The sequence below is a fragment of the Eubalaena glacialis genome, chromosome 12, assembly GCF_028564815.1.
Source record: "Eubalaena glacialis isolate mEubGla1 chromosome 12, mEubGla1.1.hap2.+ XY, whole genome shotgun sequence".
NCBI lineage: Eukaryota > Metazoa > Chordata > Mammalia > Artiodactyla > Balaenidae > Eubalaena > Eubalaena glacialis.
In genome coordinates this window covers 1,784,916-1,797,530 of record NC_083727.1, presented here as the reverse complement: position 1 = coordinate 1,797,530, position 12,615 = coordinate 1,784,916, and the positions used below count along the sequence as shown (strand labels likewise).

At 48.1% G+C, this 12,615-nt stretch overlaps 1 protein-coding gene across 12 annotated transcripts in view; it reads left to right on the top strand.

Annotated features, from left to right (window-relative positions):
- AFDN (afadin, adherens junction formation factor) overlaps nt 1-12,376 on the top strand; it is a 131,731-nt gene extending 119,355 nt beyond the window's left edge. For 5 of the 12 annotated variants that reach the window (XM_061207562.1, XM_061207559.1, XM_061207560.1 and 2 more), the window contains 5 exons: nt 3,311-3,427; nt 6,229-6,505; nt 9,549-9,633; nt 10,463-10,612; nt 10,949-12,376. In XM_061207562.1, the coding sequence (XP_061063545.1) occupies nt 3,311-3,427; nt 6,229-6,505; nt 9,549-9,633; nt 10,463-10,612; nt 10,949-10,985 (666 nt within the window). In that variant the 3' untranslated portion in view covers nt 10,986-12,376. Of the gene's footprint in view, nt 1-3,310; nt 3,428-6,228; nt 6,506-9,548; nt 9,634-10,462 lie in introns of all 12 variants that reach the window. The other 7 variants (XM_061207565.1, XM_061207568.1, XM_061207564.1 and 4 more) reach the window with 4 other exon arrangements.
- Nucleotides 12,377-12,615: the final 239 nt, after the last annotated feature.

Here is a 12,615-nt window from a genome sequence, read left to right as displayed (position 1 = left end):
AGTTCCTGTGGTTGTGTCAGGGGGAGAACAGTTGCCCTAGGCGAACTTCAGATGTCTGCTCTGGGCTGCTGTGCGCCGCACTTCTTACCTGTCTCTGCCGCTGGAGTAGGCCAGCACCTGTAGGTCTTCCCTTAGAACTCTGGACAGAATCATGTTCCTTCAGTTACAAAGAAGGGGACGCCTGCACCCGGGGAAGGGAGCCCCACTGACTGAGGGCCAAGAGCTGGTGTCGTCCAGTGGCAGCCCTTCCCCTGTTTGCTGACGGGGAGGGCCCTCCCTCCAGAGGGAAATTCCTCCCCGAGACGCGGCAGGAAGCCAGAGTCCTGTCCTAATCAGTGGCCTATCAGGGGGCCTCTTTATCTGGGGGCCTTAAAGTTTTTTTAGGGTGAGTATTTTTAACGGGTGGCAGCATAAGCAAAAAAGGCCTGCAGAGAGAAAGGGTAATGTGCTTAACAGACCTGTAGTTGCTTTTCAGAGAAAATGTCAAGAAGTAAAGGATGTTTTGGCCCCGTTTTGTATTCAGATATTTCAACATGAAATTAAAGATACAAGTTACCGTATTTTTGTGGTACAAAAGTATAAAATGTAAACACACAGATCTCAACATACTATTTTTTTAACTATTTTTTTCGGACTGCCTCAGTATCGCAAGGCCTTGGGTCAGGCTTGTGTGCTGCTTTCAGAATCCCAGCCTAGTTCTTGGCTGGAGTAGCTTCGGTCTGGGCTGTATTGACTCACTCTATAAGAATGATTACTATGTCTATTCAGGTCCAGTTTCCCCAAGTAGAACGTCCTACGAGACTGTTTTGATAGCATGGGACTTTTCATTCCTTTAATGTGAAGCAGCGAGCTTGTCTGCTTTTCATGTAACCTCACAGTGTTCGTGCCCAGTCAGTCACCGGCTCTCAGAACCATTAACTTCCCGACTTAAGTTGAAGTGCCCTTTAACTGTTGTGAGACGTAACCGTACACCTCAGTGTACCACCCGGGGGGTCTGTTATGTGGGGAAAAGTGAGAGGTTCTCTTTTCTTTTTTTTTTTTTTTTTTTGAGTAAAGCAGCATATTTTTGAAAAACAAAACAGTCTGTTTTGAAAATGAAAATACGTGAAAACAGCTTACCCAAGAGTGGAAAGAAACTGCCTTAGTTCTAACAGCACTGGTTCATTTGCTACTTTAAAATAGAAACCAGTGAAACTGAGCACAAGGGGAAGGCTCCTTGTTTACCACCGTCAGGATTTTAAGAGAAAATGCCTGTTTATAGATTTATAAGATAGAGTTCTATACCTTTAATTATGAGAATTGAAATTGTTCTGATTTCTTAAAATTATACTCCTATTTAACTTAAAAGAACTAATTCAGTGTACACTGCTTTTCTTGCTCAGAACTTGTTTTTAATTAGGTGTAGAAAGTACTGATATAACATAATGAAATTAGTTTTTGCTTTATTGGGTAACAGAAACACCTCTGTTGCATTCATGCAATTTTACATTCTTCCATAAATTACTTTTCTGTAGATGTTTAATGTGATCAATTGCTGTTTTATTTTGTTATTTTTATTTGGGTGCTGTTTCCCATAATTTGTGCTGATGACTCTAAAATTCGTGCTAAGTCCTTTCCTCTGCATTTCCATGCAGCAGGGCACTTCTGACTGCTTCCATGCTTCTTTGCTTCTTAATCATTAGCATCTACTCCTGCTACAAAACTTCCAAAACCTAATAATTATCCTAGCATCCCTCTGGGCTTATACCTAGAGTATACTAAAGAGGCAGTTAAATTAATTTGTCTCCTTGAGAAGGGAATTTTAATTTTTTTCTGAGATGTTTTATTTTTGTTCGCTGACATGAAAAAGCGTGATGACACAAGTTAGTTACTTTCCCACCAGATACAGTTGTTGTTCCACAGAAACCAAGCAAGAGTCAAGTTGTTCAGTTTTTGTTTTTGTTTAGGAAAAAAATACACTCCAACAGTTCAGATCCAGAAGTTAACATTTTCTGGTTTTGCTATGAATAATCTATAGAATAACTAGTAATTATATAGATGCTGAAGTACACCTTGAGTGATTTTATGTCAGGGATTCCTGCAGTGGTTAGAGGTTGAACTAGATGGCCTCAGTGCTATTTTAATTTAAAATTTTGAGTCACCTCTTGTGCCGCGCTCGCCCAGGCCTGGAACAGAGAAGAAGTAAATGGAGAATGCGAGCTTTTCCAAGTCACCATTACCTTAGGCTGTAACTACAAAAGTAGCTGTAGCCTACGGACATGGCAAAAAGAGAGTCTTACTCTGTTCTCTGCTAGTCAAATGCGCTTTTAATTCACGGCTCCCTAAGGCGTTTTCGACCTGTATTGTACAGAGAAATGTGACCAGGAGGGTACAGGAGCTGAAAGCTGAGTAGAATATGTCTTTAGGTGTTTGAAGGTGTCCTTAAGTATTTGAATGGTATGAAGGACAGATATTAAATTTGTTTTGTATTATTTCAGAAAGGCAGAACCTGAAGGATGAAAAATAGACAGCGATGAGGTGATGAATTTTAGAACAGCAGGAAAGCTTTTGGACTAGGAGTTACCAGAAAATGGAGTACACTGTCCTGGGAGGCAGGCTGTAGGCCCCAGACACTGAAGGTGCTCGAACAGAATGGACAGTTACTTGGCAGACATGTAGCAGGACAGAGTTCCAATCAGGTTCCTCCCAAATTGCAGCTTCACATTCTGTGAATCAGACTTTGGGGGATCCTTGAACTGGGAAGGAATTCTTGGAGTCTGGGGTGGGACCCAGAGGGAACGGATGGCAAAGGGCCAGGACGGATGGGAGGAAAGCTGGAAGCCTTGTCCCTAAGGCGAGGCAGGCCGCTTGCCCGCTGGAGCTTCTGCTGCCACGTGAGCCTCACCCCACCCCATCCAGAGGCTAGTGTTCCCCTGCCACGGGCCGCAAGAGTGGGGAGTCTTTCTTGACCTTCACAGTGGAAACTAAACTGGGGCGAAGGAAGGGGGTGGTCGAGTGTGTTTCACGGCTCCATGCGCTGGAGTCCGTCTCTGCCTCCACGTGAGCTGCCGAAGCTGAGTCTATTCTAGTGAAGGAACTGTGCTTGTTTCACGTGTGACCGTCCAGGATAAACCCCTCCCGCTTTGAGCCGCAGTTGATGGAAGCGTAGTTCTGGAGCGGTGGGGACAGAGTCGTTAGGCGGCGGGCTCTGGTGTCCGCCGTGACCTCCGCCTGGTGTCTGTCCTCAGCTGTGCGTGTGCTCGTGTCGTGTGCGCGTCCTGTGTCTGGCGCTGGGACGCTCCTGGCGCAGACTGAGGGGCCCTGTCCTTAGTTGCAGGACGAGGAGCGGCGGCGGCAGCAGCAGCTGGAGGAGATGCGGACCCGCGAGGCTGAGCAGCGGGCCCGGCAGGAGGAGCACGAGCGGGGCCGGCGCGAGGCCGAAGAAAAGGTCCTGGTGCCCTGAGGGCTGGGGCTGCGCGGCGGAGGGGCGGGGCCTGGGGCGCACGGGTGGCGGGGGTGGGGGGGGCGCTCCTGATGCTAGAGCCCCGCCGGCCAGCCCCGCCCCCTCCCTGTCCTCCCGGCTGTCCCCCCTCCCCCTTCCCCTCCGGGCTCTCCCCCCACCCCCTCTCCTCCGAGTCTTGTCGCTCAAGCTTGTGGACTGTGGGGCCTCTGTGTGCTCGGGGCTCTGGTCTTTGCTGGACGGGGTCCAGCTTGTCACTGTGAAGGTGACAAGTGTCCAGTTGTTCACAGGGAGGTCGGGCCGTGGGAAGGACAGGAAACTAGGAAGTCACTCTGTTAACCTTAAGGATTTCAAATAGGTTATTTTATGACTTAATTCTGGTCAATGGTAAAGAGAGCAAATGGCTTATAGAAAGCACGATACAAGGAAATTTAATTTAGTGTGTAATCTGGTAGATATTCTGAGTTATTGCTTTGTTTCCATATGTGGGTTTCTGAGATTCAGGTAATCCTTTTAATTGCTTTTAACATGACAGCACACTTGAGCTCCCCTGAGAAATGGGCGCTTGGTGACGCTGCCCTCCAGGCCCTGCCGTCTGTGGGCGCGTCGCCGCGGCTCTGGGCTCGCTTCCGGGTCTCTCCAGGGCCGGCCGGTCCCTGGACGAGGTGTGGGAGAAGCCGGCCTTCCGTTACGTCCCTTCCGTGAAGGCGGGAGCTCTGAGGCCACGGCTCCCAGTGGGAAAAGTCCAGCGAGCACCCTCACAGCCCAGCCTGCAGGAGGGAGCCTGGGGGCTCTGGTAGTGACGGGGTCTGTGGGGACGCGACAGGCAGAGAGTAAGACCATGGACATGACGGATGACTCGGTTAAATGCGAGCCAGGTGGATGACGTGGGCACACCTGCACTGAAACGAGCCATGTCTGCGGTCTGTTGGCCTTTACCGTTCCTGTCATCGTGCTCTCGGCTGTGCCTCGAGCTTGTGCGCTGTTCCCAGAGTCCGGGGTTTCGTGGTGAGGCTCCCCTCGAGCCTGTCAGAGTCAGTAATGCGTCTAAGGAAATGGGGTTTCCACAGTTTGAGCCGCTAGACGCGGGTTTTACAGTGTCTGTCGCGCTGCTGTCCCGGGGCTGCTCGCAGCGGGGTGCTTTCCTGGCCGGGCCCCTCGGCTGTCCCACCTCTGCCTGAGCCCTCGGCCGCCCGGGAGTAGTGCCCGCGGGGAGGCGGCCAGGCCGTGTTCTCCACGTTGGGAAACTCCTGGGTTATTTGCTTTTTTTCCGGTGTGCATTCTTACAATTCGTGATCGTGTCAGATGCACCTGTGTGTGGGTAACTGCTTCTATAATTGAGCGCTCAGTGTAAAAAGAAGCCGAATAACCTATTTTTTATATAGAATGTCCAAAATTGATGGGTTTGCTCTGTCATAGGAAAACGTGCCGTTCACTTTTTGGGTAGAATGAAGTCTTCTCGGTTCATGTGACTGTATACCTGCTCTTAGTGTAACTGAAAGAACATGTTTTGGTTTCCCTAAAATGTTACCAAGTGAGCTTTGTACACATAATACTAAGATTCCTCACAACTCCACTTAAACTCTGCAGAGGTCATTCCAGATTTAATTCCCCACTTGAAGAGAATGCTCATTTTGTGTAGAAAATAAGGTAAAAATGTTTTTCCTTCAGGGTGTCTCAACATAGTGTAAGAAGATAAAGTGAGAAATGGGGCCCAGGGCCAGGACTGAGGCTGGCATTTGTTCTTAGCATTTTCTCCCTCAGAAGGTGAAGCTTTGCCCACTGTGTACTTATGTGTGTGTGTGTGTGTGTGGAGGGAGTAGGGGGAAGACACAGTGTGCAGAGTGAAATGGGGACTAAAAACTTTAATCCTAATGCCAGCAAGGTCCCTAAAATTAGTCATCTTCCGTTGAATGAATTTAAAGTCCACTGTACTTCCATTCTGTACATTGAACATTGTACATTGAACATTCCTCAAGTTAAGGCAGATTATTCTGTTTGATCTTTCATCTCCTTTCTTCTTCACTTTTTTCTTGTGTTCTGCAACTTTTGTCAATCTTCAACAAAACTGTGCTGTTACCTTTTTTAATGTTAAATTAACACTGTCAACTGTAGTTTGTGCAGATGTATGTCAGAAAAAATGTACAGCCTGTGTCAAAATATATTTGAATATCTTGTTGCCTGGCTCTCTCAATTTTCTGTCTGGCAGGGAGTTTATTAAGATTTGAAATATCCATTAAGAACCATGGAAAGCATATTGGTTACTTGTGACCTTGGAAAGATGAGTAATGTTTTTTACAGTTCGGGGTTTCCTATTCGCTTCCCTCTGAATACCTAGAAGTCAGCCAGGTGACGTAATCACGTCCTTCTTGTCAAGGAAGGACCGCTCTTCTGAGTTTACCGGGGTTCGGTGGAAAAGCACGCAGGGCTGCACTTCTGGAAGTGCCAGCTGTAGAAAGGCAGTTGCAGCCTAGCTTTGGTGTGCCTTTGTCTTTAAACTCAGGAGTAACAGGTAAGTTACTGTCCTACCGGCGACAGAAGGAGAGAGAGAGAGAAGCGGCTGGCGAATTCCGCCGCCGAACCCTGGATGGGACAGCCATGTGGTACCTGGGGCTGGGGCCCTGACAGCTCCTTCATTCCTCCCTCCGCCGTCCCCACGCGGTCTGGCGTCGGAGACTCGAGTCCCCGGGGAAGACGGTGTCCGGGTCCATCCGCCGTGGTGCTGGGGGACCCGGGGCAGGCCCGTCCCCTCCCGCCCGCTGACCTTGCGCTTTTGTCCCCTGCCACAGAGGCGACAGGAGGAGGGGTATTACAGCCGCCTGGAGGCCGAGCGGCGCCGACAGCACGACGAGGCCGAGCGCCAGCTGCTGGAGCCCGAGGAGCTGGGCCTGGGCCGCCCTCCGCTCCCGCGGGGCTACGAGCCCCCCGCCCCCGGGCCCCCGCCGCCGCCCCAGCGCACCGCCTCCTACCTGCAGGCGCAGGTGCTCTCCCCCGACGCCCTGTACACTGCCAAGCTCGTGGCTTACACCGAGGAGGAGGAGGAGGAGGAGGACGGCGGCCCGGCAGGTCAGGACGCGCCCTCCCCCGCCGCGGCGCCCGGCCTGCGATGGCGTCTTCTCTCCAGCCCACCCCCCGGCCGCTGCCCGCAGTACTGCGGCCGCCCCCTCCCAACAAACCGAGCTGCTGCCGTCTGTCCGGCCGGCCCCTCCGCTCCGCTGGGCACGCGCCGCCCGCCGTGGAGCGGGGCTCTCTCTGGATCGCCGGGCTGGGCGTGGTGATCCGCTCTACCCGCAGCCTAAGGCCGGCGCTCCTGCTCTGGGGCAGGCCCTCTCAGGGCGCCAGCAGTAATCTCTGCACTGGAAACCGTCCCGTTTCCTCAGTCAGCCGGCGGCGGCAGCCCTCCTCCGGCTCCCTGATCGCTCGGAGTGCTGTTGGTCCCGGCCTTCGTCCCCTGCCTCAAATAAGTGGGTGCGCGATCGAGCAGCTCGGTGTCCACAGTTACATTTCTTCTTGTCGCTAGTGCCGTCGGCCCCTGAGTACTTCCAGCTGTTTAACACACGCAGAACTTGTGTTGCCGGCTAAGCTGCCCTGTCGGGGTGGGTGTGAGGCGACCCCCGCCCCAGCCGGCCCCGTCCCTCCCGCTCCCTCCCACGCTCACACGTCCCGGCCCTGCTGGCCAGGCCCCGGGGGCGTGTGGCTGCCTCTGGCCGTGACCCTCCATGGACCGCAGAGCGCACCCACGGGTGCTGCAGGCCCGTGTTCCTAATCAGCTTTGGAGACAGCGCTGAAAGTTAGATTGAAAGTATAACTGTGCGTTATCAAGATTCAAACTTCAGCCTGATCTGACCACTTTAAACAACATTGGGAGGCTGGCAGTAAATAGTCTCAAATTGAGTCTTCTCGGTTCTGCAGAGTCCGTGCATCGGGCTCCTGGCAGTTCTAAAAGAACTGAATAATCAAACTCAAGTAACTGTGACTTACGTAAACGAGTTTTACTAGGATCTTTCTTGCCACCTGAGTCAGAGCTTTGATTCACTTGGAAAGTTTAGTAGGTATCCTTAGGTCGAGTCACTTAGAAGCCAACATTAAATCTTTTTGTAAAATTTCTGTTGCAAACATCTAGAATGTGGTACCTTTAAAGACCTGTGTGATAATAGCAATTTTTGAAGCAAGATGCCATCAGTCTCCTTGCATCAGATTACAGGCTGAACCTTAGATATCTTGTGAGTGTCGTGACACAGATAAATAGGAGGTTTGGTGAGGGATACTGTAGTGAGGTGTCACTTCTAACCATCTGGGCTTTCAGTCACATCACTAACCCTTATTCTATTTCACACCACAAGTACCACATGGGAGCAGGTTACACCCTGTGTCTGGTCGCTCCTGCTTCTTGAAGATTCCTCGTAAAGTGCAGAGCTCTCTGCGTTCTGGCCTCGCACCCGCCGTCTCTCTCCCATCGTCTCGCCCTGTTGGGCTCCTCCCTCTGCCGTGAGCCTCTGTGGCCTAGGCTTGGTTCTTGCCCTGATGCTGTGAGGAGTAGGATTAGGATACAGATTGGAGTGAATGATGTCAAATTCTAGCATAGCAGCATGTTAAAAAATGTGCTTTCCTAAAGCTCTTTGAAAATGATTGGAAGAATGTGTAGTGTTACTTCATATATAGTCAGCTGAAACTATTTAATATTCTGATTAAAAATTCTGAAATTTTTCAAGAATTGATTTTTACCAGTGGGAAGAAGCAAGTATTCTTAAATCAAAGCTCAGAAGATAAAACACAACCTTTTTTAAAGCAAAATGAAGGAAAAATGTAGAATTAAAATTGAAAGCTTTCCACTCTGCAAATAATTTATCTAAAGGCCCGGAGCAGATTACTTTAAGTTAGAGATGTGTTTCTCTTTAATCTTTTGAGTCTTTGCGGAGGATGACTTCCCGGGCCACGACCCGGCGGCCTGCGCTAGCTCATGAGGGAAGATGCAGTGCGTGGAGGGACCCGTCAGAAGTGGCTGAGCTCCGTCTTGGATGCATCAGACATGGCTGCACATCAGACGCTCCTTTTATAAAGGGAGGAAAGAAACATAAACATTCATTTTTGCGCAACCTGTCTGAAAAGGATAATTTTAGTGTTGAAATATTGTGATAGTTTTGTGGCCTGTTAAATCCAGTGCACGACACTGTCAGTGTTTGCTGAGTACGTTGAGCGTTTATTCCTCCGCCCTAGGTTATAAGCAAAAGATTTTTCAAAGTGTGAAATTTTCTTGCTGATGTTAACAGTTAACAGAAATACCTTAGTACTGATTTAATCATACATCCTTAGTGGCATTATTACCTTATATTTGGATGCATCTGAAGCTTTTTACGTGCATCATCTCTTTTGATCTTCAACAGCCCTTTGCAGTAGATGAGCAGGTGGTGCGGGTACCAGGCCGGCCCATGTCACTCGCCCACAGTTACCGGCCGGGCCATAGGCCGGGTGTCGTGACAGTCACACCATGCTGCTTCAGGTCTCCTTTTTATTTTGTCAGTGATTTTGTATATGCAGCGTTAGTATCAAACGTTAGGGGGTTTTAGTACCTCACTTTTTTCAAAAGTTTTGTTTTAAGAATTATAGCCATTTATTTTGTGGAGGAACAATTCAGTAGCTGTCCTGAAAAGAGGAGCATTACTTCTTAATCTTTGGGTTACGTTTGCTCTCTGTGATTTTGTAAGAAAATTCTTAGTGTCAGGAGTGTCTGAAAAATTTTGCTATCTCCTCACTTAAGTCAGTCTTCTGTGGATTTTTATTGTGAGTTCATGATAATTACACATTTTACCTGATTTGAGCTTTTTGGCTGTTACCCCCCTAAGACTTAGGCTGGTTTCCTCTCTAATAATAAAAGGCAGCAGGCCAGGTACTTCGCACCTTGTGAGGGTCCTGATTGGGTTGCTCAGGCCACTGAGGGACGTGATGGATCCAGTCCCTCCAATTGATGGATCTTTTACTGATTTGAAGAGCCTTTGGCTGCTTCTTTATTCAGGACTTAAAGACGTCATGAGCAGTGCATCTTCATCATGAGTGAAGTTTTGGAAATAATGCAAGTACTTTAACTTTGACTTTTCCTTTTATGGAAAAGGACCAAACTCTTACGTGGGATCTGCTGGAACACTGATGGGGGCCCATGACGTTTATCGGGATCCGAGAGAGAAACTGTCTAAAAGGTATTGCTAAAGCTTGCTAAAACTGAAGTCGTGCTGGACGAGTGTCTCGTTGTCCTTAAGGACTTTTTTCTTGCACCACCGTTTGTGAGGCGGCATTGAAATTTCAGACTTCGTTGTCAGCTCAGGTGTTTCTCATTGTACAGAATTGTGTGAGCACAGAGGCTTTGTTTATCTTGTGTTGTTGCTAACATAGTTCTGCTTCAGGCGGTGCGTAGATACCAGGCTTCCTGGTCAGAACTTTAGAAGCAGCTGGACACATTGCTGTTTGCTTCCACCAGAGAAGGTCGAAAAGTCCAGGGCAAAAAGCCCAGGTGTCCTGATGGACGACGAAAGGCTGCCCCCTCCGTCTTCAGGGAACGTCCTCAACTAGGTTTTAGTCAGAACGGCTGATGCCCAAACAGTTCTTAAGTCATTGACGTTGAACTAATCCAGAAAATCTTTAGCATCTTCCTGTAACTTTTTATGAAGTTAGTATATTGATAGATGCCTCTCGGATACATGTAGGATTCATTAAAATGCTGGTTTAAAATGATACCTCTTCAGTTAAACTTAACTACTGAGCATTATCTGCTTGCTAAAACTGAAGTTACTAGCTTTTTGAGAGTTGGGTATGACTGGAGGAAGTTAACATTTTAGTAAGGAGAACATTTCGCCCTTTTTCTACATGGGTTTAAATACAGCCCACAGGCAGGAGTATGACAAAATTTAACAAAGAATGCGTCTCTCCCTTAGAAAATTTTACTTAATTGCCCATTATGTAAACTTAGCTACTCATTGACGGGTTATTCCTATTTTGAACAGTAACCCTTTGCATTTCCTTCCAATGCAGCCAAGACGCGGATGTACCTGGGGGTCCTGGAGCCCCGGAAAACCTGACGTTCAGAGAGCGCCAGCGCCTCTTCTCCCAAGGCCACGACGTCTCCAATAAAGTGAAAGCCTCTCGCAAATTAACGGAGCTGGAGAACGAGCTGAACACGAAGTGAGGAAGGCCCCTGTGTCCAGCCCAGGCCTCTCGCTGTGCTTCCGGGCTGCGCCTGCCTGAAGGATGGGGCGGGTCACCTTCCCAAGCCATTGGTGATTCCTGTTTCTAGAAGCGTTGGCACTTGGAAGCGTTCCAGCGCTAAGAAATTCCATTTTATTTTACCAAGAGAGTGTCATTTCTACAATTTAGACCCTGTCTGCTTTCTTAATTATCTGACTCCCACGAAGATAACTTTTTCTGTTAGTTTCTCTTTTAGAGTCTGGGCTTGAAAGGGGGCAGAATGAAGGGCAGTAGAGGATAATGAGATGCTTCTTCTCCCCTGTCTTCCCCCAGGGAGCACAAAGAAATCCTGTTTCTGTTCTGTCTCTGAAACCTTACGTTCGCTTGTCAGACAGAGTAGCTTGAACTCCCCAGACTGTCATTCGCACTGTGTAGCGGCACCTGCGGTCTGTGTTGCGGGAGAGGCAGGTTTCACCTTCCAGGAGAGACCACGCGGAGACGCGCTTGTGTGCTGAGGAGCCCAGAGCTGGCGTCCTGCCCCTGCAGCCAGGAAGCAGCCCAGACCCAAGCGTCCTCTAAGTAAGATGCTCCATCCGGCTCCCTACAGGGACAGCCCTCCGGATCAGCTCTAGTATTTGATTAAAACAAGTTTCTCCAAGAAGAAAATTTTGAGGATTTAAGCTTAGGAAATTTTATTTTTATAAATATCAGATTATTATTATACCAGTAAGTCATTGGTGATTTTGAAGATGGCAGTTACGTTAGAAAGTTAACTGTTTCATATATTCCAAGGGAATCTATAAAAGAGGACATCTTTACGGAACAGTGTTGACATGAATAGGAACAAAAATATCTAAGAAGAATGAGAGCTTAGTAGGTGACACTTGAGCACAACTCAGAAATTTAAAATTTGAAAAAGAACTGGATTTACATCGATCTGCTGTCAGGGAAAGGAAGGGGTTCGATTGCATATGGCATCTGTAATTTAAATACTGTAAGAAAAGTTCGTATGGCAGTTCAGGCTATTTTTTTACATTCTAATAGAGTTATTTAATTTTCATGTATTGAATTATTAGTTACCACTGTCACTTCTTCAGCTGTGAATACGTTGCTGGTGTTGGGGAAACGGACCTCACTTTGTTTTATATTATGTGATGTTCAAACAGTAAATTACTTTGTGATTAAGAGCAGATTTTCTATTTGACAAGCCCTGCTGTGGGTCTAGATGATTTTTCTGTACCATGTTGTTCTCTTACCAGTAGGTGTGTTAGGAGAATACGCACACTTTCATGAGAGCTCTATGACAAGTCATTAAAATGCGAGTTGTAAATAGTTTCTGTGTCTGTCAGGGTTCTTATTTGGAAGTGTGCTTTTACCATTTCCCTTGTTAAGTAAGAGTGAAGTGGTTCTAAGTGTTTATGAAGGATTTGCATGCTTGCTTCTCCCAGACGTCTTGAGAACACTGGCAGCCTTTTGGGGACTAAATCCACACCTTCCTTAAAGAAGAAGATGCAGGTGAACTATTATTCTGTTAATATATAGAAAAACAACAAATACACCTAAGTACATGCAAGTACATGTAAATATTTACACGCAGGGATATTGGTATGTGTGGTTGTAAACCCGTACACGTGGATTTGGCCGTCCTTGGACGATTAGGTCAAATGTGAATATGTGTAAAAGTGCTTTTCATAACTGTGCATTACTATGGAGAAGACATCAGAACTGCTGTAGTTTTCCATTTCTACTGTATTTCATTGGCAACCTATTTTTAATAAACTTTGTATGTATTTAAGTGTATTTGCTATTACTTTGACAGTGCTGGAAAGATTGCCTTTGTGTTATCAGTCCGCCTTCCCTTTCTCCCCCTCCCGTCCACTCATCCGTCCACCGGGCGTCACTCCCGAGTCGGGAGGACGCTCTCCGTCCCGCTCGCACGGCCGGACGAACGGAGGGTCCAGGTCCCCTGTTCCGCGGCTCCTGCTCAGCCTGCGGGCGTC